This window comes from Equus przewalskii, chromosome 24, assembly GCF_037783145.1.
Source record: "Equus przewalskii isolate Varuska chromosome 24, EquPr2, whole genome shotgun sequence".
NCBI lineage: Eukaryota > Metazoa > Chordata > Mammalia > Perissodactyla > Equidae > Equus > Equus przewalskii.
The window spans coordinates 1,094,480-1,114,260 of record NC_091854.1 but is presented as its reverse complement, the minus strand read 5'-3'; the positions used below and the strand labels follow the sequence as shown (position 1 = coordinate 1,114,260).

The following is a 19,781-nucleotide window of genomic DNA, read 5'->3' as shown; positions in this document are numbered from 1 at the left end:
GCCCGGAGTCTAGAAGGGCAGGCACGTGAACACAGGAGGGGGCGTGGTCGGCTTTGTACTGGAAAGAGCAGTGCAGTAGGAGGGTCCTGAGGGCTGGGCATCGGGAAGGAACGAGCCACCATCCAGCCCACGCTGATGGGGCAGAGATGGTATATACGCAATCTCCGTCCACAAGGAATACATACTGAAATGACCATTTAGCTTTGGGGGCCTACATAGCAACGGCTTTTGTTTGTTTGTCTGTTGTTGTTTTTTGAGGAAGATTAGCCCTGAGCTAACATTCACTGCCAGTCCTCCTCTTTTTGCTGAGGAAGACTGGCTCTGAGCTAACATCCTTGCCCATCTTCGTCTATGTTATATGTGGGACGCCTGCCCCAGCATGGCTTGCCAAGCAGTGTGTAGGTCCACACCTGGGATCCAAACCTGCAAACCCCAGGCCGCCAAAGCAGAGCATGTGAACTTAACTGCTACACCACTGGGCCAACCCCTACATAGAAACCGTTTTTGAGATAAAATGTCACACTTAAAAAAAGTGAGAAGATTAGTTGGACTTTGAAAGTAGGTGAATAGGCATGTGTAGTATACGTGTAAATACTGATAATTACATTTTTCTGTCATTATATGAACTAAAATATTAAGTATAATTTATAGCCCCAAAGGTAGAATTACCTTGTATTCTTGTGTTTGTCAGGTATACAATTTAGTATGACTTGTCCCCTGTTGACCTCTCAAGCCAGTGACAGACCAGTGTCTTTGACCCTGCTTTCCAGCAGCACCGAGCCGCTTGCAGCTCCCCGTTTGTGCCGCTCTTTATTTTCTTGCTTGCCCTTGTGCGTGTTCCTGCTGTCCGTACTGCCTCCCCTGCTCTGCCCTCGGTCTCCCTCTCTGAGTTCCCATGTTGACTTGGGCGTCTCTCTCTCATTGTACAGAACGCACTGCAGGCCAGATTTTACCTCTGTTTATTTCTGGTGATCTTTGCCTCAGTAGATTGTGAACAGGAGCTCTGACTAGACTGCGAGGGTCGTATTACCTTTGTCTTGGTCACGCTAACACCCCGCACTGTGCCTGCACCCCAGAAGGTTCTAAATTAGAAGTCACTGGTTTTTTCCGTAGTGTTTTTAAAACTTGAAAAATTAGTAGTAAGCATTTAAAACTTGGGAGATGTTATATGAAAATATGGATATGAAGCTTCTCCCCCAAAATTATGATATCTGGTAAGATGGATAGACCCTCTTTCCAGTGGGAGCCAGATAGTTGCTGTCCCCTTTGGGGCCTTTACTCTCTGGTTTGTCTGAGGCCCATCACTTCCTTGGCCTCAGTAGGCATGATAACACTTGCACGAAATAAATGTTTACATGAGTGCATGGATATAGTGAGTTCTACACCTTTCCTCAGTGCTCTCATGTAGTCCTCAGTATGCTGGTAACTCCCAAATTTATACCTCCAGGCCAATCCCTGAGCTCCTGTTTGACGCATCTGGTGGGCATCTCAGATTTGACGTGGCCCACACTAAAATCTGGATTCCCTCCTTCCAGTGCTGCTCATGTCATTCAGTGGCATCACCACTCTCCTGGTTTTTGGGGCCAGAAACCTTGGCATCATTCTTGATTCCTTTCTTTCTCCATTAGATGGTATGTCCTGTCACCTCTGTCTCCAAAATATGTTCTGAATCAGAGCATTTCTCACCATCTCCGTTCCTAGGAGCCCAGTCTAAGCCATGGCAGTAGCCTCTGTCTGGCCTCTCTGCTTCCATGTTTGTCTCCCTGTAGCTCATTTACCACTGGGCAGAATAATTTTTGTAAAGTGGAAATTTAATCATAGTGCTTTCTTGTTTAAAATTCACTTTCCATTGCTACTAGGATAAAATCTAGACTCTTGACGTGACCTCGTTTTCCTCCATTCTCCATGTTGTTGGGTACACTCCAGTCCAGGACCTTTGCACTTGCTGTCACCTCGCTTGGAGTGCTCTCTTCCCCTAGATATTCATATCACTACCTCCTCCTCCTCCTCTTTCAGCTCTCGCCTCGGAGGTCACCTCGGGATAGGCCTTCCCTGCCCTTCCTGGTTCAAGCAGTGCCTCCATCATGCTACCCTATTTTTTTTTCTTCATGGCAGCTACCAGCTGGAATTACGCTGTTAAATAAGCATGCTTATGTCTGTCTTCCCTCCAGTAGGAGGAATCTGTTTGGGGACTGGCACTTTGACCTACTCACTAACCCCTAGGTCAGTGCCCTCAGACCTGGAATAGCCAGTGGGTATTGTAGGAACTTGGCAGATAGTTGTTGGCTGACTGGCCAGAGCTGATGTCAGTTAACTGTTAATTAGCTGCGTCATCTTCGGTAAGTTGTCAGTCAGTTAACCTTTGGGACTTGGTTCTCTCATATTCAAAATGAGAGTTCTATGGAATTAAAATTTTTTCCTGTCTAACACACTGTATATGCTAACTAATTTGTTCCATTATTGAGTTGAGAATATCATGACATATTTAAAATCATGCATGCTTTTCATAAATACTTTTTAAGAACTTATGCTAGGTGCTGGGGATGCAAAGAGAAAAGAGAGAGAAGTCCCTGCCCTCACGGAGAACATCGGTGTCCCCAGTTAGGGTCATGTAGAAGGAAGTTTGTCTTTGCTCACTGCTTACTCTGGGTAGGCTCCCGTTTGGCTGTGGTTGTTGAAGGACGTAATCCAACAAGGTTCCATGCCGTGGGGAACTTACCTGAGTGAAGGAAAATTTTCAGAGGAGAAAGCTAGGAGTCTTAATTGTTCAAGAATCCTTAAAAGAATCTTCATTTGCTTTCCACTGGCTTATTTGTGATTAAGTCTGATTAAACTTCTAAATGATTGTCTCAACTTAAAGAATTTTAAACTTAGACTTGATCATTATGAGTTTAGAGTGCCAGCCAGTCATCAAATAGTGATTTCCTGAATTATTTTCACTTCTTCTGTGGATTACTTGCCATCTTAAGTGATATATTTAATACTTAAAATAGCAAAAAATGTTTTCTAGTTTCCCAAATCATTACTGAATTTCTCTTAGCTTTGAAAAGGAAAAGCAAGAAAACCCATCAAGTCATAATATTGTTTATTAAATACTATGTGCCAGGCACAGTGCGAAATAAGCACTTTAGGTAAATATCATCTCGTCTAACTCATATCCCAAAGTTTTAAAGTAGATACTATTATCGCCATTTTGTAAGAGACAAAACTGAGTCTCCAGGTGAGGTGACCTGCCCAGGGTCACACAGTCGAAGCCACAGTTGTGATCCAGGCTGTTGTTCCAAAGGCTGTCTGCTCAGTTATTACACTATACCTGTCCCAAAGCATGCCTGTTAAACTGATTCATCAAGACATCACGGTTTCAGCAACAGGTTAACACAGGTGAAGGATACGTGAGTAATTGTTAGACTGTTTCAGTTTTCTCTAGTCGGGAAATACGCATTTTGGATTAACTTGGACCTACAAAAACTTTTTTAAAACTATTACCTAATAAAGATCTCCAAGTCATCAGTTAGAAGCTTTTGACCCCACAGTTTACAATTTCTGATTTAGTGGTCCTCAGTAGAAATGTCCTGAGTAGAAAGTTCCCCTTTCTGTTTTCAGTTTCTCACTTTTTCCCGGAAGCTGGATCTGTGTCAGCAGAGGGACCTTTCATCTGCCTGGAGTAATGGTCTCAAATAGATTCAGGGCGATTATTGCTGAAAAGCCAAAATGTAGAAATGTGGTAAATAGTCCTGTATGGTATACAAAGAAATCACCAAATATTTTGTTTTCTTTTTAGTTTTACAAGTTTTTTTTTATTCTGATAAACCATTGTGGTTTTTCTTATTTTCTAGACCATAGTCTTGAGTTTACTTATGAGGTCAATTGGAAATAAGAACACCATTTTATTGGGTCTGGGATTTCAAATATTACAGCTGGCATGGTATGGCTTCGGTTCAGAACCTTGGTAGGTATAAATATTTTAATTTTCTTAATTTTGGTGCTTGCCTTTTTTGTATTTTTTTCTTTTTTCAGCTTTATTGAGGTAAACCTGACAAAATTTTTGTGTTTCATTTGCTTCTCAACTAAGGCTTAGACTTTAATCTGTCTCTTACTATGCTTTTTTTGTCTCAAAATGTATATAATGCAAATTTCTCACTTGTGTGTGTATATATCCTAGACTGGCTTGAGGATAGAAAAGTGGCATTCTATGTCTAAGTGACAAGTTGGGTCTTTGGATGAGATTATTGGGTTTTTGAATCTCTACTGAGTATTTCATCTAGATCAGTCTGTCACCTGGAAAAAACGTAATCCCAAAGCCCAAGGCCCTGAAGGTTCACGTTGTTTACCTTTTTTTGTTTTTCTGGTTAGAAAAAAAAGTTGAGTACCGCCGGTGGTCATGACTGACGGCAAAGCAGAAGTGACCGAGATCAGAGCAGTTGTTTTGGTCCCGGCTTCATGCCGAGAAGTCTGCTTTCCTTGCCAGTCTGGTGTCCTGCGGGGAGGTGATGGTGATGCTGATGCTGATGTCAGGCTGCCCACATACCCCTTCGTGCTCGGGTTACAGGACTGAACCCCATAGTGTGCATGAGTGTTTCATGCAGCTGAACACATCATCTCTGTACTTGGATGTGAATAAGCATCAAGAGTGTGTTTTGATGGACATTTTGTTTTCTTTTTCTTTTTTTTTTTTTGAGGAAGATTAGCCCTGAGCTAACATCTGCTGCCAATCCTCCTCTTTTTGCTGAGGAAGACTGGCCCTGAGCTCACATCCGTGCTCATCTTCCTCTATAAGTGGGACGCCTGCCACAGCATGGCTTGACAAGTGGTGTATAGGTCCCACCCGGGATCCAAACTGGCAAACCCCAGGCCAAAGCAGGACGTGTGAACTTAACTGCTGCGCCACCTGGCCGGCCCCGACATTTTGTTTTCTAGTCTAGCTTTTACAAAGAAGTGCTTGCAATTTAAATTATCTAAAACATTTTTAAATCTCAAGCCAGGAGCATCCAAGGTTTAGATCAAATCAGTATTATCTTCCATGGGAACCTTGCCAGAAGAGTTTCTGGCTTCACATGTTTGGAAACATTTAATGATGTTTCTTCATGTGTATTATACATTACTCTTACATACCCTCCCCCCTGCCCTTGCAGAAATAGCCAACACATTTTACAGTTTGGAATGATATCCCAGTGCTACATTAAAACCCCACACCATTCTTGCGAATAACTTGTATTTCTGCTTTCCGGAAGAGTCAATAGGGTTAGACTTTGAAAGTGACTTGCCCGGAGTCACCCAGGAGGGAAGGAATAGAGCAAGTACAGTTCTCTTCCGTGTAGCACAGCCATTTCCCAGTAAGGGTTAGTTGATTTTAGGTCTGTACTTTGACTTTGACAGGTGCAGTGAAAAAGAGTAATTGAGTGTTGCGTTTTGCTGCTTTGCTTCCAGGATGATGTGGGCTGCTGGGGCCGTGGCGGCCATGTCTAGCATTACCTTCCCAGCTGTCAGCGCACTCGTTTCACGGACTGCTGATGCTGATCAACAAGGTGAGCTGATTAGGAGCCAGTGATAATTACGTAAAAGTACAGAATATTCTAATCCTTGTTCTCTCTCTTTCGTAAGTACTGAAACATAAGTGCATCTTTCAGGTAGAGAATTTTAAATAGTTTTCATTGTAAAGAGGACAGGCACATTCTTGGTATTACCGAGGTGGATGGATACCGAGACTCTTGTCTCTCATTTTGAGAATGTGGCCCTCTCTGTTCTTTTGCTAGAAAATTTAGTGAAGGTTGGCCACCTTATATTCACTAACCATTTATTTATTGTTTGCTATGATGTGCTAGATACCTTGGGGGTACACTTATAACCCTTTTGTTACAATCCTATGGTTTCACTTATCTAGAAACATAGAGAACACATTTTTATTGTCTTAGGCTTTTATGGCAGGAACACTTAATTCTTGAAATGGTAACAGATTAGGAAGAATTCTTTGAAAAAGATAGGCTTTATCTAGTCATAAGGAAAAAAGGGTGTTACAAAAGAGTGGCGGTGGTCACTTGGTTGATAAATGAGAAAGACCTGTTGCCAAAGCAAGTTGCATTTTAAGTTTGAGAGAAGATCCCAGAGACAAACAAAAATCAAACTATGAAAAGGGTCTATATTCGGCTAAATGGGGTCTGAAGTATCTTCTTGGGAACAGTGTTTTTAACAACTGTGCTTGTGAACTCAGTCCTGATTTTTAGCTAAGGGACATTTTAAAGGAAATAAAGTGCTTTTACCCACATTCCTTTTACATTAGACCTACATACAGGTATACCTGTCACCCTTGACGTCAGGTAGCTTACCACACTTCATAGAGCTGATGGCTTCTAAGTAATTTCTAAGGCCATCACAGTAAATTGCTAGTGTCTGATAAAACCTTGAGTTTTAGGGGCCAGCCTGGTGGCGCAGAGGTTAAGTTTGCACGTTCCGCTTCTCGGCGGCCCGGGGTTCGCAGGTTTGGATCCCAGGTGTGAACATGGCACCCCTTGGCACGCCATGCTTGGTAGGCATCCCACATATAAAGTAGAGGAAGATGGGCACGATGTTAGCTCAGGGCCAGGCTTCCTCAGCAAAAAGAGGAGGACTGGCAGTAGTTAGCTCAGGGCTAATCTTCCTCAAAAAAAAAAAACAAAAAACCACCTTGAGTTTTAGATTGAGTGATTTCATATTTGTACTGGTTCTAGGGTTGGAAAAATAAGTGGTGTACTAAACACTTTGTTTAAACAATTTAGGTGTCGTTCAAGGGATGATAACCGGAATTCGAGGATTGTGCAATGGTCTGGGACCAGCTCTTTATGGATTCATTTTCTACATATTTCATGTAGAACTTAAAGAACTGCCAATGACAGGAACAGACTTGGGAACAAACACTAGCCCACAGCACCACTTTGAACAGGTAATTCTTCCTTCACGTGATAAATAGTTCATTTGGCTGGATTGAAAGATGATAAATGTTTTTTGGTCACTAAAGCTTTTATGTGAGATTCTTATTTTAGATCGAATAAAACACTTAAAAACCAAAGCCTAAGGGACTGTCTTCTCCTGTACACCTCTTTGTGAAATTGGCTGTGCATACCTTTTCTCTGCAGAATTGTGTTATTTAAATATGCTAGTTTGTCATGGCATCGGTAACAACCCTTTGTCTATTACTACTGCTTGTCTTTCATCTGAGACTTCAGTGATGTTAGAGTCCCTGTATGAAGAGTCAGTGCTGGTAAACATCTTTGTTCCCTGGTTTGCTCTGCTGCTCCTCACAACTGCAAATACCGCCGCAAATGACACTGTCGTTTTAGCCAGTGCAAACAGCTCGGCACTTTCTTTGCTTATTGAGCAGAGTGCTATGCTGATCTTCTAACCAGCTACGACTACTTGTAAATAAAAAAGGATGTTTGTTTGTGGGCTATACACAGTTAAAACTGGCAGTGCAAGTTTTTGCTAAGAACAATGTAATTTTGGGCTAAAACAAAGGTCTCTGATTCTCCTCATGGTAACAGCATTATCTGTTTTCTCAACTTTCAGTTACTAGAGAATATAATTCTCTTTTTAAACAAAGAAAATGGGGATTGATTCTGCTACTGTAGTTCATATTGTATGCTAATTGATTTTACTTTTGAGATCTTCCTGTTTTCCTCTTGAACTAGCAAATTAAGTGCAGGCCCATAGAACGTGTTCAGATTCGGTGCTGCAAGTGAAGATATATTTTTCTATGGGCTGGTTTTAAAGTCTTTCAGCTCTCTCTCATCAGTTATCGCCCTAGAATTGCACACTGAGTCCACTCCCGGAACGGGCGTGATTTGCTGACTGTGGCTTTCATGAGGAAAGAGGAGTCGTCGGCTTGTAATCAGGGCGATCGGTTATCACTGAAAGAGAAGCAGTTTCTCCCTCTGAGCAAATGTGGCTGTGCAAAAATGCTAATTCTCTCTTTCTTCCTCAGAATTCCATCATCCCTGGCCCCCCCTTCCTCTTTGGAGCCTGTTCGGTACTGCTGGCTCTGCTTGTTGCCTTGTTTATTCCGGAACATACCAATTTAAGCTTAAGGTCGAGCAGTTGGCGAAAGCACTGTGGCAGTCACAGCCATCCTCATAGTACACAAGCGCCAGGAGAGGCCAAAGAACCTTTACTCCAGGACACAAATGTGTGACAACCGAAATCAGGAAGACTTTTCTATCAGCACCCGGGTCTTAGTTTTCACCTGTAGTTCTGGACGTACATTCCATTTCCATCTACAGTGTACTTTAAGATTGTCTTAAGAAATGTATCTGCATGAACTGCGTGGGAACTAAAGAAAGAACCAACGGACAGTTTTCCAAAGATGTTACAATTTCTTTTGAAAAGAAACCTTTTGTTTATTAGCACCAATTTCTTGCCACTAAGCTGTTTGTTTTCTTACACATCCTTTAATTAAAAACGGTCTATGGAACTTGTCAGATACTAGCACCGGCTCTGCGCCCATGTCCTTCAGTGTTGAGCTTTAACCCCATCCACGCTGACTCGAGTGAGACAGTAGATAGTACGGCTGTGGACCTGTTTGTTTTAACATTGTAAAATCTTGAGTCAGATTTTAGTATCATAAAATCTTGGGTCAAATAATTCAAAGCCTTAATGCAGATGCACTAAAGTAAAGAAATGGTAAATTGTTTGCATTTTAAAAAAACTCTTAAGAAAATTGTACTAAATCTGAATCATGTTTCAAGCTTGTTTGTAGTAATTTTATTTTAAACATTATTCACTACTGTTTTTGAAATGAGAAAATGTCAGCCATTTAGAATTTAAATTGGGGTATTTAGAGCCTGTAAATCTAAATGCTGGCTCGAATTTGTTCCCCAGCTACTTATACCACTATTCTTTTATTGTTTGCATAATCATAAGAACCTCAACACTTGAATACATAATCTAAAAATTATATAGTAAAGCTGGTAGCCTTGAAAATGTCAATGTGATATCTATATGTAGATAAATATATATAGTGGCCTTTCAGGACTGTCACAGTAACACTTTATTTACAGAGCTAATGTTTGTCCTAAATTTTCAGGACCCTAGAAGAGAGCTTTATACAATTACTGATGTGAATTTCTCTAAAGTGTATATTTTTGTGTCCAGTTATATTATTTAAAAAAGTGTTACTTTGTAAAAATTGTACATAAAGTATTGTATAGTTTACACTGTTTTCATCTTGTGTGTGGTTATTGCTTAATGCTTTTTAAACTTGGAACATTCATTATGGTTAAATAAGGTCTTAAAAGAAATGTAAATATTCTGTTAATAAAATTAAATATTTTAATGATTTTTTTTTAAAGAAAGTCTTGATCTCTGATTCCCTGTAAGGCCTATTTTGACTTTGTTACCATAATCACTTTTTAGAGTAACAAATCAAAGTTTTGAATCCACTTCTCTTCCCTCACTAAAATACTCTTGTAGGAAGACAAAAGGAAAGAAATGAAAACTTAGTCCATATAGTAACTGGAAGTACATAATTTTCTAAGCATAAACACTGTAGGTCAATCCTATTTCTGTTTTTATATACTTTCTATGTCATACTCCCAAAATAATACTTTATTAACAAAGCTCTCACAGTTTACAGAAATACATTAAACGCAGCATTTTGATTATTAACACATGTACAATTTTACATTGCAAAAAAATTTCAAATAAAGTTTAAGAGGTAGGGCAAAGAATTAGCACACTCAAAAGTCTGTATATATATATACATTTAATACAAAAAATCTTCAGCGAGTTAATATCAAAATTATCCTATCTTTTGAAAATTCTAATTTTCCATGTGTGGATATAGAAAAGGATATATGTATTTAAAGAAGAAAAAAACTACTGGTATGTCATGTATTGCATCCAAACCCTGTCGCAATGTTTTGTATATATTACATAGTATGTACAAGAAAGATTCTAATATCCCCACGAGGCTTCTTTCCAGATTAGTAAGTGCTTTCAAGTTATTGTAACCAAGTATTCTAATACATCTAAATGAGGGAAGAACTCTATATGAAAAGTCACTACCTAATAATAGTTATTAAATGTTTTAGACTGGATCCTTAGTTTAAGACAGCTTGCAATTGCCAGTACAGTTTCAAAGTATAAGACTGTTGTGGCTTCATAAAAAAATTAGCAAAGATTCTTTGTCTTATCATGGAACCCAATAATGTCAGTATGTCATTAATATCTTGAAATGCCTCTCTCTTCATCTGTGTTAAGGTCCTTGAAAATTTTTAAAATATCACATGAGCATTAGCAATCTTTGCAAACAAAAACTGATTTAGCAGTTTCTTGAGAATGCTCCTCTGTTTTGGATGGTTGTCAACAAGAAAACAATGGGACCCTATGATTCTGCGTGAATTTTTTTAAAGCACCTGATTTTTTCCAAGGAACAATTCTTACTCGAAACTTTTAGTTATGGAAGAGAAGGGAGTTGTAACTTCTTCCAGTAGTTAATTATTTTGCATACGTTATTAAGCAAACATTAAAATGAACCCGTTCTGATATAAACAATGAATATTCATGATGTTCTTATAGTAAAGATTTTGTATAGTACAATTTTTAAAACAAAATTCCACTAATACAGATTTGCGTAACAAACTAATAAAACTCAAATAAAAGAGAAAACCTGGATTTAGTGTAGACTTCCAGGAAGCATTCAAATCCTATAAACTTGGCAGCTCAAATGACTAAAGCACTTCATACCCAATCAGGTCAAGTAAATAGATTGTCCAAATTATTTATATAATAAATTTATCAAAATTACTTAATCGACTTAATAGTCCATTTAAAGGCTTCAAGGAAAATATTTACTAGCTATGAAGGATTAATTCAGTAATTTAAGCTGATTTTAGGACTTTACTGAAAATGTCAATAATACACACATCTTAGGAGATAATTATTTTCCCTCATAATTCTCAGGTGGTAAATTTAAAACTTTTATTTTGCCAATTAAAATGATAAAATGAATTATTAGTATTCTTTAGTTTCATACTGTTATGTCTGAGCAGGTTTTAATTTACCCAGATATTCAATATGATTCGAATGTCCCTGATAAGGATCAACTCTTTCCTTAGAACTTAAGAGAATTTCTAAGGATTGGTTTAATAAAATTCATAATATTATTCTATAAAACACTATGTTCACAATCTAAAAAGTGTCATCTACTCAGAATCTTCACCAATCCCCCAGCACAAATCTGTTCCTCTAAACTGCAGGAAACGACAGCAGTACTTAAAGGATCTGAACCTGATAGAGGATCAAGTAAACTGAAACTTGCTTGTTCAGGATTTGATCTATGCTGTTAATACATTTTTAAACCACATGAATTTCTAAAATTTCAATGAAAAAAGACAAGACTATGATTAACTGTTTGGTAACTGCCCAGGGAAATAGGCTGAAGCAGCCGGGGGGAGCACTGCGGGTTTCGAAGCTGTCTGTAATGCTCCTCCTACAGTGCCATCTTTCTGCTGGTCTGCAAATGAGGACAAAAAATGATTATTTGTATTCACTTACGTCTATATAAAACATTTAATTAAATCAGAGTGTACACATCCATTTCAGAAATGTCTTCTCACCTGCATTATTAAATAGATTCTGGCTGAGCCCACGTAAAGGAATGCTACCTTCCCTTTTCTTCAGATATTTGGATTCCAGCCCTAAATTTTCACCACTTAAAAAGAAAATAGTAGTTATTTACTTATTTTAACGAAGTCTTATTTTCTCTTTAGAAGTTAATTTTGAAGGTTCATCTAATCTATATACATATACCCTATTTATAATTAAATTACATTTATAGCTTTGTTCAAAACAAATCACATTCTTCACTGGTTTCTTAAGCAAATAATTTATTCATAAGCCAAAGTACCCGTCTTCCCAGTAAAGAGTAAGTCATAATAAATAATACTAAAACTTCTACTGGAATAAGGAATGTGGGGGAAATGAAAATTCTGTGACTACTACATAATTTTAAAGAGTGGCACATAAGTGATACACAATGGAAGAAAAATATACAGGTTCATGCCTAGAGAATATTATTATTTAATAATTTCTATCTCATCTTGTATTTAAAATGAGTAAGATTTCTTTTTTCTTTCACCAAAAGCTCTTCAAAATTTTGTAGTGCTTCAAAGTTATAATTATTAAATATACACATTGTACAATAATGAATTCTAATCAGATGAATACAAATATGAACTTTGGAAAAAAGGGGGGAGCATTTCTGTAGTTGTATTTGTCCCCTTTCTACCACTATACTGCTTCTATCTAAATTCGTTCACTGTTAAAGTTGCTCTAGTAGTATACTTGTAACAAGTTAAAGACTTGCAAAACAATGACATTATATCCTTAAAATGAAATAATGGTCCTTTCCCAACTTTCTGAAAAGAATTAAGTAGTTGAAGAGGTATTTTTTTCAATTTTAACTTTTTTTCTTTAATCTTTGATATCCATTGCCACTTTTTACTACCTGACAACAAATGAAAGAACAAACCAATTCTAAACAGAAAAAATTCAAAATAGCTGAAAAGTCCTAATTTTACGGACACACGATTATGTTTGATTTTGTACAAACATGATCATCTTATGTTCTTCAAGCAAAATTGCTCTTGGTGTATATGATGGAGTTAACGATAAAAATTATGATGTTCTACCACTAATATGAATTCCAGGTGCTCTGCCTTGAGATAAATATAACACATTTCAGGGCTTCAAAGAATTCTGACGTTTTTAAAAAAGGGAGATGCAAAAACATTAACTATTTTAATACTCATCTTGGTGTCAATTTTAAAGGAGCCAGTGAATAAAGTCTAGAAAGCTGTGATAAGAAGCCTCTCTGAGACATGTTAGTAATTTAGTTTGCAACATATTGGGATGGTAATAGCTCACGATAATGAGTGCCAGCAGGCAGGCCTTAAAGCCACTAAATTTTAAGTAAATAAGGAAGCATGATGATAAGAAAACAATATTACAAACATGAAGACTACCCTACCCAGAGAGACAAATTTGCATACATGAGTTGTTTAATTTAGCCACAACTCTCTGATTCAATAAACTTCACTATGCAAAACCTGTTTAAGATCTAAAAAATGGGCAAGGAATCTGACTAGGCAAAACAGAAGTCACAAATTGGCATTACAGCTTATGTATGTCAGCTATCGGACAATCTCATAAGCCTTTTTACTCTTATTCACCAAGGAATTCTAACCGGTTTCTCGGATTACTTTACACTGGAACAAATAATTCAGGAAAATGGAAAGCTTCCAGAGACAGACATAACCATAAAGGAAAACAAAAACAAAACAGCTAACTACGAGGAATTAAAAAGATTTCTATCTACATGCCCAAGAATATTTACAAGGGTGATCTTCAGTTACGTACGAAAATCTCTTAAAAAATAAAATTTTACTATATGTCTAACTGTCTCCTACAGTTTTAAAAAATATGAGAAACTTCTTTCTTATAGCTAAAAGTATTTTAACTTAAGTTCCACTGATCAGTAACTTAAAATGTCACAAATAATTAAGCAGTCATTGTAGCTTTCAAGCACTGATAAAATTCTTTAAGATGACTTTCAAAATTGTAAACATTAAATTCTAAGTCAACAAGTACTTACTTTTCCTTGTCAGTTGAGCAAGGCATATTAACAGTTGTTCCTGACTGAACATCTCCTAGTGATGTGTTTGGTTTTGTAAACTGCAAGTTAAAATGAACCTGTGAAGAGGGAAAACATCTCATGTAACTGAATTAGTGAGAACTGAGACAGTTCTCAACGGAGATAGGCGGTTAAACTGTTTTGCAATAAATCTAGACCATGAAAATACAGGTCCAACCTATATTTTCTAACACAAGCACATTCTACTGAGAAGATTTAATAAAAAGAATTCCATTTCTCCTTACCAAAAAAGTCCCTGTCATATAAGCAAGAGGAAGAGCACGAAATAATTCTCTTAACAATTATTTTGAAACATAAAGTGAACACTGACACATCTAAATAAATGTCCCAGTGCTATAAGTGACCAAGTTCCAGAATGACGCATTTACCTTATGCATTCTGCAATTTCTTCCCTTTTCAAGAAGTTTCAGAGCCTGTTATATTTATTTAAGGATTCTAAATAGCGCTACCAATTCAAATTTTGAAACAGTCAAAGTAATCCAAGAATCTATGCTGTATTTCTTGCAAGAAGCAAAATGACTGGCCATAGTAGACATTCATTAAATATTTATTGGATGAATGAATTCATGGCTACTATCGTCTTGAAAGATAAAGGAGAAGTTACTTTTTTAAAATTGAGATTACGCTTTAAAATTATCTAGTATTCTTTCTATTGGTTAGCATGGCACAATTTTTTAAAATACGTTTACATATTCTTTCAGCATGATTTTGTTTCTTGCATTTAACTCACGTTACTTTACATCCTCACAGTTAAACATCTATTTAAATGTACTGAATCTTGACAGTAACATTTTAAGACATCAGTTATATCACAGATTGATATAACATCGAATGTCATGAAATAAAATTATTTTTTTAATTGCAACTAAAAAGAACATGTTTTAATTGCCATAGCTGCTACCACAAGACTACTTAGATCAGCTCTCCAAACTAGGCAGTGAATACAACTATGCATAAAGGTGTAAGAAAAAAAAATCTTAGTTACAGACTTTTTTTTTTTTTTTTTTTTGCTGATGAAGATTTGCCCTGAGCTAACATCTATGCCAATTTTCCTCTATTTTGTATGTGCGTTGCTGCCACACCATGGCTGATGAGTGGTGTAGGTCTACACCTGGGATCCGAACCAGCGAATCCAGGCCATCTAAGTGGAGCATGCAAACTTAACCACTACACCACGGGGTCAGTCCCTATTTAAATTTTTAATCTCATTCATTAATTGGTATTTTGAGAACATTTTATTATTAATAATAGATAACATAAAACACTTAGGAAGCAGTAATCATGTACAAGGCACTATTCTAAGCAAAGGCATTAACTCACTTAGCCCTCACTATAATCCCGTAAGGTAGATAAAATTATTGCTCTATTTCACAAGTAGAGAAACTCAAGCATGAGAGCTGGATGTTGTTTTCTGCTTGTTTTTCAGTGGCTTGACCAACTTCACATTGTTAGAAGCAGGATTTAAACTCTAACATCAGATTCCACTTTCTTAACCACTAAACTATACGTATATAATATAGTAGTTGAGTACTATATGCATACAATTCAGAGATAAATAAATATTCCTTATTAGAGATTCAAGTTCAAAGTGTTTTGTTTGTTTTAGGTTTTTTAAAAAAAACTATTGGGGACACATGATCAAAAGAATATGGAGAGATCAATGATACAGGAAACAGTTAAATTCTTGCTCGTATGGTTAAGAACGTCATTGTCATAATGATTCCTCTGATGCCAGAAGAGCTTATAAGAAAGGTAACCTCATTATTTTATAAGTCATATGCAAACCTACCAACTAGGTAACTACCTGTAGTAGTTCCTGTCCTTATTTTGGACAACATATATATTCCTGGAAAGCTGTTTAAAATAAAAAAGCAAGTGTGAATTCAATCATAATTCTAAAGAAAAAACTGATCCCAGGATGCAATCACACTTGAGTATACTGGTATGTATTAGAACACAAGAGTGTTCCGGGGCTGGCCCCGCAGCATAGTGGTTAAGTTTGGTGCACTCTGCTTTGGTGGCCAACTTCACAAGATCAGATCCTGAGTGTGGACCTACACCACTCGTCAAGCCATGTCATGGCAGAGACCCACATACAAAATAGAGGAAAACTAGGAGAGATGTTAGCTCAGGACTAATATTCCTCAAGGAAAAGCAGAGGAAGATTGACAATGGATGTTAGCTCAGAGGGAATCTTCCTCACCAAAAAAAGAGAGAAAACAATAGTATTTCTTTGAATATACATATTTAATTTTCTTTAATAGGCAGTGCAAAAAAACCCAATTAAATGCATCTGAATAGTCTTTACATAATAATATGCTAAGCGTAAAAAATCAAGTTTAATTCTCATTTCACTGAGAATCCTCAACAGCTTCAGATGATAATTAATAAGGCTAAAGCTAAAGAGAAGCACTTGCTTAAGCAACGCAGCCAACTTATTTTTAGGGGAGACCAAAACTAATTTGACAAAGTGTTTATAATACGAGTCTCAAAGTCCTCAATTCTATCTTTTATAATATTCTTTCCAAAAATATTTGTCTCTATGATTTAGGACAAGATCAATTTGGACCTGAAGTTAGGAATGAAAACAGAATCAGTGGCAGCTCTGTGTGGATTAAATTATTGTGAAAACAAAATTATAATACACATGAAAACAATACATAAATCTAAGATATTAGTAATAGTAATATGGACGAACAACTCAAGTGGGTTGAAAAAAGTCTTAGCAAATAAATCAAGACTTGGAAGGACAACTAGGCATATGTTATTTGAGATAATGTTGCCAGAACTACATTTTAAAGTTTGCTATAACCCTGCCCTACTAGACCTTTAAATCCTGGCAATGGAATCTAAAAATGTCACCATAGCTAATACACCACAGAGTTGCAAAAGATATAAACAGACGAATGAATAAAAATGGAGAGGCTTGATAAATAGATAGAAATGGAGCAAGTCCACCTCATCGGGACCTAAGAATGGCTGAGCCAGCACTGGCGGGGTGCTTTGGGCCCATGGGCAGTAGGGTGTGTAAGCCACAGCAAACTTGTGCCTCTGGGCCATCTGAAACAGCCACACAGGGCATCTGCCCCACATTCCAACGCCTGAAATGACTGTGCACTTGCCTGAGGACGGCCCAACCCATCTGCACTCCTGAGAGAACCACCAATAGCTGCACACTCCAGAGAGTGGCGGCTGAGGCCTGCAGCAATGGTAAGCCCAAGTCTAGCAACCAGCAACACTGGGTACGCAACTTGCTTTAAAGCAAACCAGCTGTAGCTGTGTGCTATTGGACCTCACGGCCAGCTCTGCCAGGGCTTGCCCCACCCAATAAAGTGACCACAGCAGCTGCACATGGCTGAACATTACAACCAGCTGGCCCAGGGGCCAGCCTAACATACCCATGCGACCATAGCAAAAGCAAGCCCACCACAACAGAAGGGCACACATAGTGCAGACAGGGGACACTCCTGGAACATTTGGAACAGGTGACAAGAGGAAGTCACACAGCTGGCCCCCAAAAAAGGGATCTCTTATGTAAGGCTATATGTCCAAAATCAGGATATGTAGCTTCTCTATCTAATACATAGATATAAACACAGAGAAGTTGGCAAAATGAGGAGAAAAAGGAGTATGTTCCAGATAAGGGCAGAGGACAAATCCTCAGAAAAAAAACGAAATGAAACAGAGATAAACAATCTACCTGATAAAATGTACAAAATAATAGTCATAAGGATGATTACGTTCTTAGGAGAATAGATGAACACAGTGAGAAATTCAACAAAGAACTGGAAAATATAAAAAAGAGCCACTCAGAACTGAAAAATACAAAAACGGAAACGAAAATTTCACTATAGGGAATCAACGGCAGAGCAGACGACACAGAAGAACGAATCAGTGATCTGGATGAAAGAGTAGAGGAAATCATCCAAGCTGAACAGGAAACAGAAAAAAGAATTAAAAAGAACAAGGACAGTCTAAGGGACAGTCTAAGTCTTGGACAACATCAAGCATACTAACATCCACATTATAGGTGTCCCAGAAGAAGAGAGAGAGAAATGGGCAGAGAACTTATTTAAAGAAATAATGGCTGAAAACTTCCCTACTCTAAGGAAGGAAACAGACATCCGTGTATAGAAAGCACAGAGAGCACAAAACAAGATGGACCCAAAGAGCCCCACACCAAGACACATTATAATTAAAATGCCAAGAATTAAAGATAAAGAAAGAATCTTAAAAGCTGCAACAGAAAGGCAATACATACAAAACATACAATACATACATAAACATACAAAAGAAACCCCACTGGGCTATCAGCTGACTTCTCAGCAGAAACCTTACAGGCTAGAAGGGAGTGGCATGATAAATTCACAAAGTGCTGACAGGAAAACAAGCTAGTCAAAAAGACTCTACCTGGCAAAGCAATCATTAAGAATGGAAGGAGAGATAAAGAGTCTCCAGAAAAGCAAAAACTACAGGAGTTTATCACCAAGAAAACCGGCCTTACAAGAAAACTTAAGGGACTTATTTAAGTTGAAAAGAAAAGACCACAAATAGGACTAAGAAAATTATCAAAGAAAAATAATCACTGGTAAATGCACATATACATTAAAGGCAGTGGATTAACCACCTGTAAAGGTCCTATATGAAGGTCAAACAACAAAAGTACTAAAAATATCTATCTCCATGATAAGAGGTTAATGGATACGCACACACAAAAATAGGTAAAATACGACATCAAAACCATAAAATGAGGAGGGAGGGAGGAAGTAAAAGTGCAGGGTGTTTAGTAAGACATCAAACTTAAGACATCATTAACTTAATGTAGATTATTTTCATAGGTTATTATATATGAACCTCATGGTAATCACAAACCAGAACCTATAATAAATACACAAAAAATAAAGAGGAAGGAACAGAAACTTTATACTAAAGAAAGCCATCAAATCACAAGAGAAGAGAGCAAGAGAAGAACTACTAAAACACCCAGAAAAAAAGTAACAAAATGACAATGAGTACATATTTACCAATAGCTACTTTAAATATCAGTGAACTAAAAGCTCCAATCAAAAGACATAGGGTGGTCAATTGGATAAAAAAACAAGACCCATATACACGCTGCAAACAAGAGACACACTTCAGACCTAAAGACACTCAAACTGAAAGTGAAGGGATGGAAAAAGATACTCCATGCAAACGGAAATGAAAAGCAAGCTTGGGGAGCAATACTTACATCAAACAAAACAGACTTTAAAACAAAAACTGTAACAAGAGACAAAGAGGGCATTACATATGATAAAGAGAACAATCCAACAAGAGGACATAATGCTTGTAAATAACTATGCACCCAACATAGGAGCACCTAAATATATAAAGCAACTATTAATAGACATACAAGGAAAAATTTATAATAACAATAAGACTTTAACACTCCATTTATATCAATGGATATATCATCCAAACAGAAGATCAATAAGGAAACAGTGGCCTTAAATGACACAATAGACCAAATGGACTTAGTAGATATATACAAAACATCCCATCCAAAAACTGCAGAATACACATTCTTTTAGAATGCACATGGAACATTCTCCAGGATAGATTACATATTAGGCCAGAAAACAAGTCTTAATAAATTTACCAAGATCGAAATAAAACCAAGCATCTTTTCTGACCATGACAGTATGAAACAAGAAATCAACTACAAGAAGAAACTGGGAAAGCCACAAGTATGTTGAGATTAAACAAAATGCTACTGACAACTATTCAGTCAACAGAGAAATCAAAAAATACCTGGAGACAAATGAAAACTAACAGACAAATACCAAAACTCACGAGATACAGCAAAAGTGGTACTAAGGAAATTTTACAGTAATAGAGCCCTACTTCAAAAACAAGAAAAATCTCAAATAAACAATCTAATGATACACCTAAAGGAACTAGACAAAGAAGAACAAACAAAGCAGCCCAAAATGAGTAGAAGGAAAGAAATAATAAAAATCAGAGTGGAAATAAATGAGACTAAAAAAAAAAAAAGCCACAAAAAAAGTCAATGAAACTAAGAGCTGGTTCTTTGAAAAGACAAACAACATTGACAAACCTT

At 37.3% G+C, this 19,781-nt stretch overlaps 2 protein-coding genes across 4 annotated transcripts in view; one reads left to right on the top strand and one right to left on the bottom strand.

The window, feature by feature from the left end:
- MFSD14A (major facilitator superfamily domain containing 14A) overlaps nucleotides 1–9,320 on the top strand; it is a 48,910-nt gene extending 39,590 nt beyond the window's left edge. For all 3 annotated transcript variants that reach the window (XM_070592186.1, XM_070592184.1, XM_070592185.1), the window contains 4 exons: nucleotides 3,837–3,949; nucleotides 5,428–5,525; nucleotides 6,753–6,916; nucleotides 7,955–9,320. In XM_070592186.1, the coding sequence (XP_070448287.1) occupies nucleotides 3,837–3,949; nucleotides 5,428–5,525; nucleotides 6,753–6,916; nucleotides 7,955–8,161 (582 nt within the window). In that variant the 3' untranslated portion in view covers nucleotides 8,162–9,320. The remainder of the gene's footprint in view (nucleotides 1–3,836; nucleotides 3,950–5,427; nucleotides 5,526–6,752; nucleotides 6,917–7,954) is intronic.
- Nucleotides 9,321–9,555: 235 nt separating this feature from the next.
- SASS6 (SAS-6 centriolar assembly protein) overlaps nucleotides 9,556–19,781 on the bottom strand; it is a 44,081-nt gene continuing 33,855 nt past the window's right edge. Inside the window, exons 15-17 of the mRNA XM_070592183.1 lie at nucleotides 13,622–13,719; nucleotides 11,586–11,680; nucleotides 9,556–11,482 (exon numbers count right to left, since the gene is read on the bottom strand). Of these exons, the coding sequence (XP_070448284.1) occupies nucleotides 11,373–11,482; nucleotides 11,586–11,680; nucleotides 13,622–13,719 (303 nt within the window). The 3' untranslated portion in view covers nucleotides 9,556–11,372. The remainder of the gene's footprint in view (nucleotides 11,483–11,585; nucleotides 11,681–13,621; nucleotides 13,720–19,781) is intronic.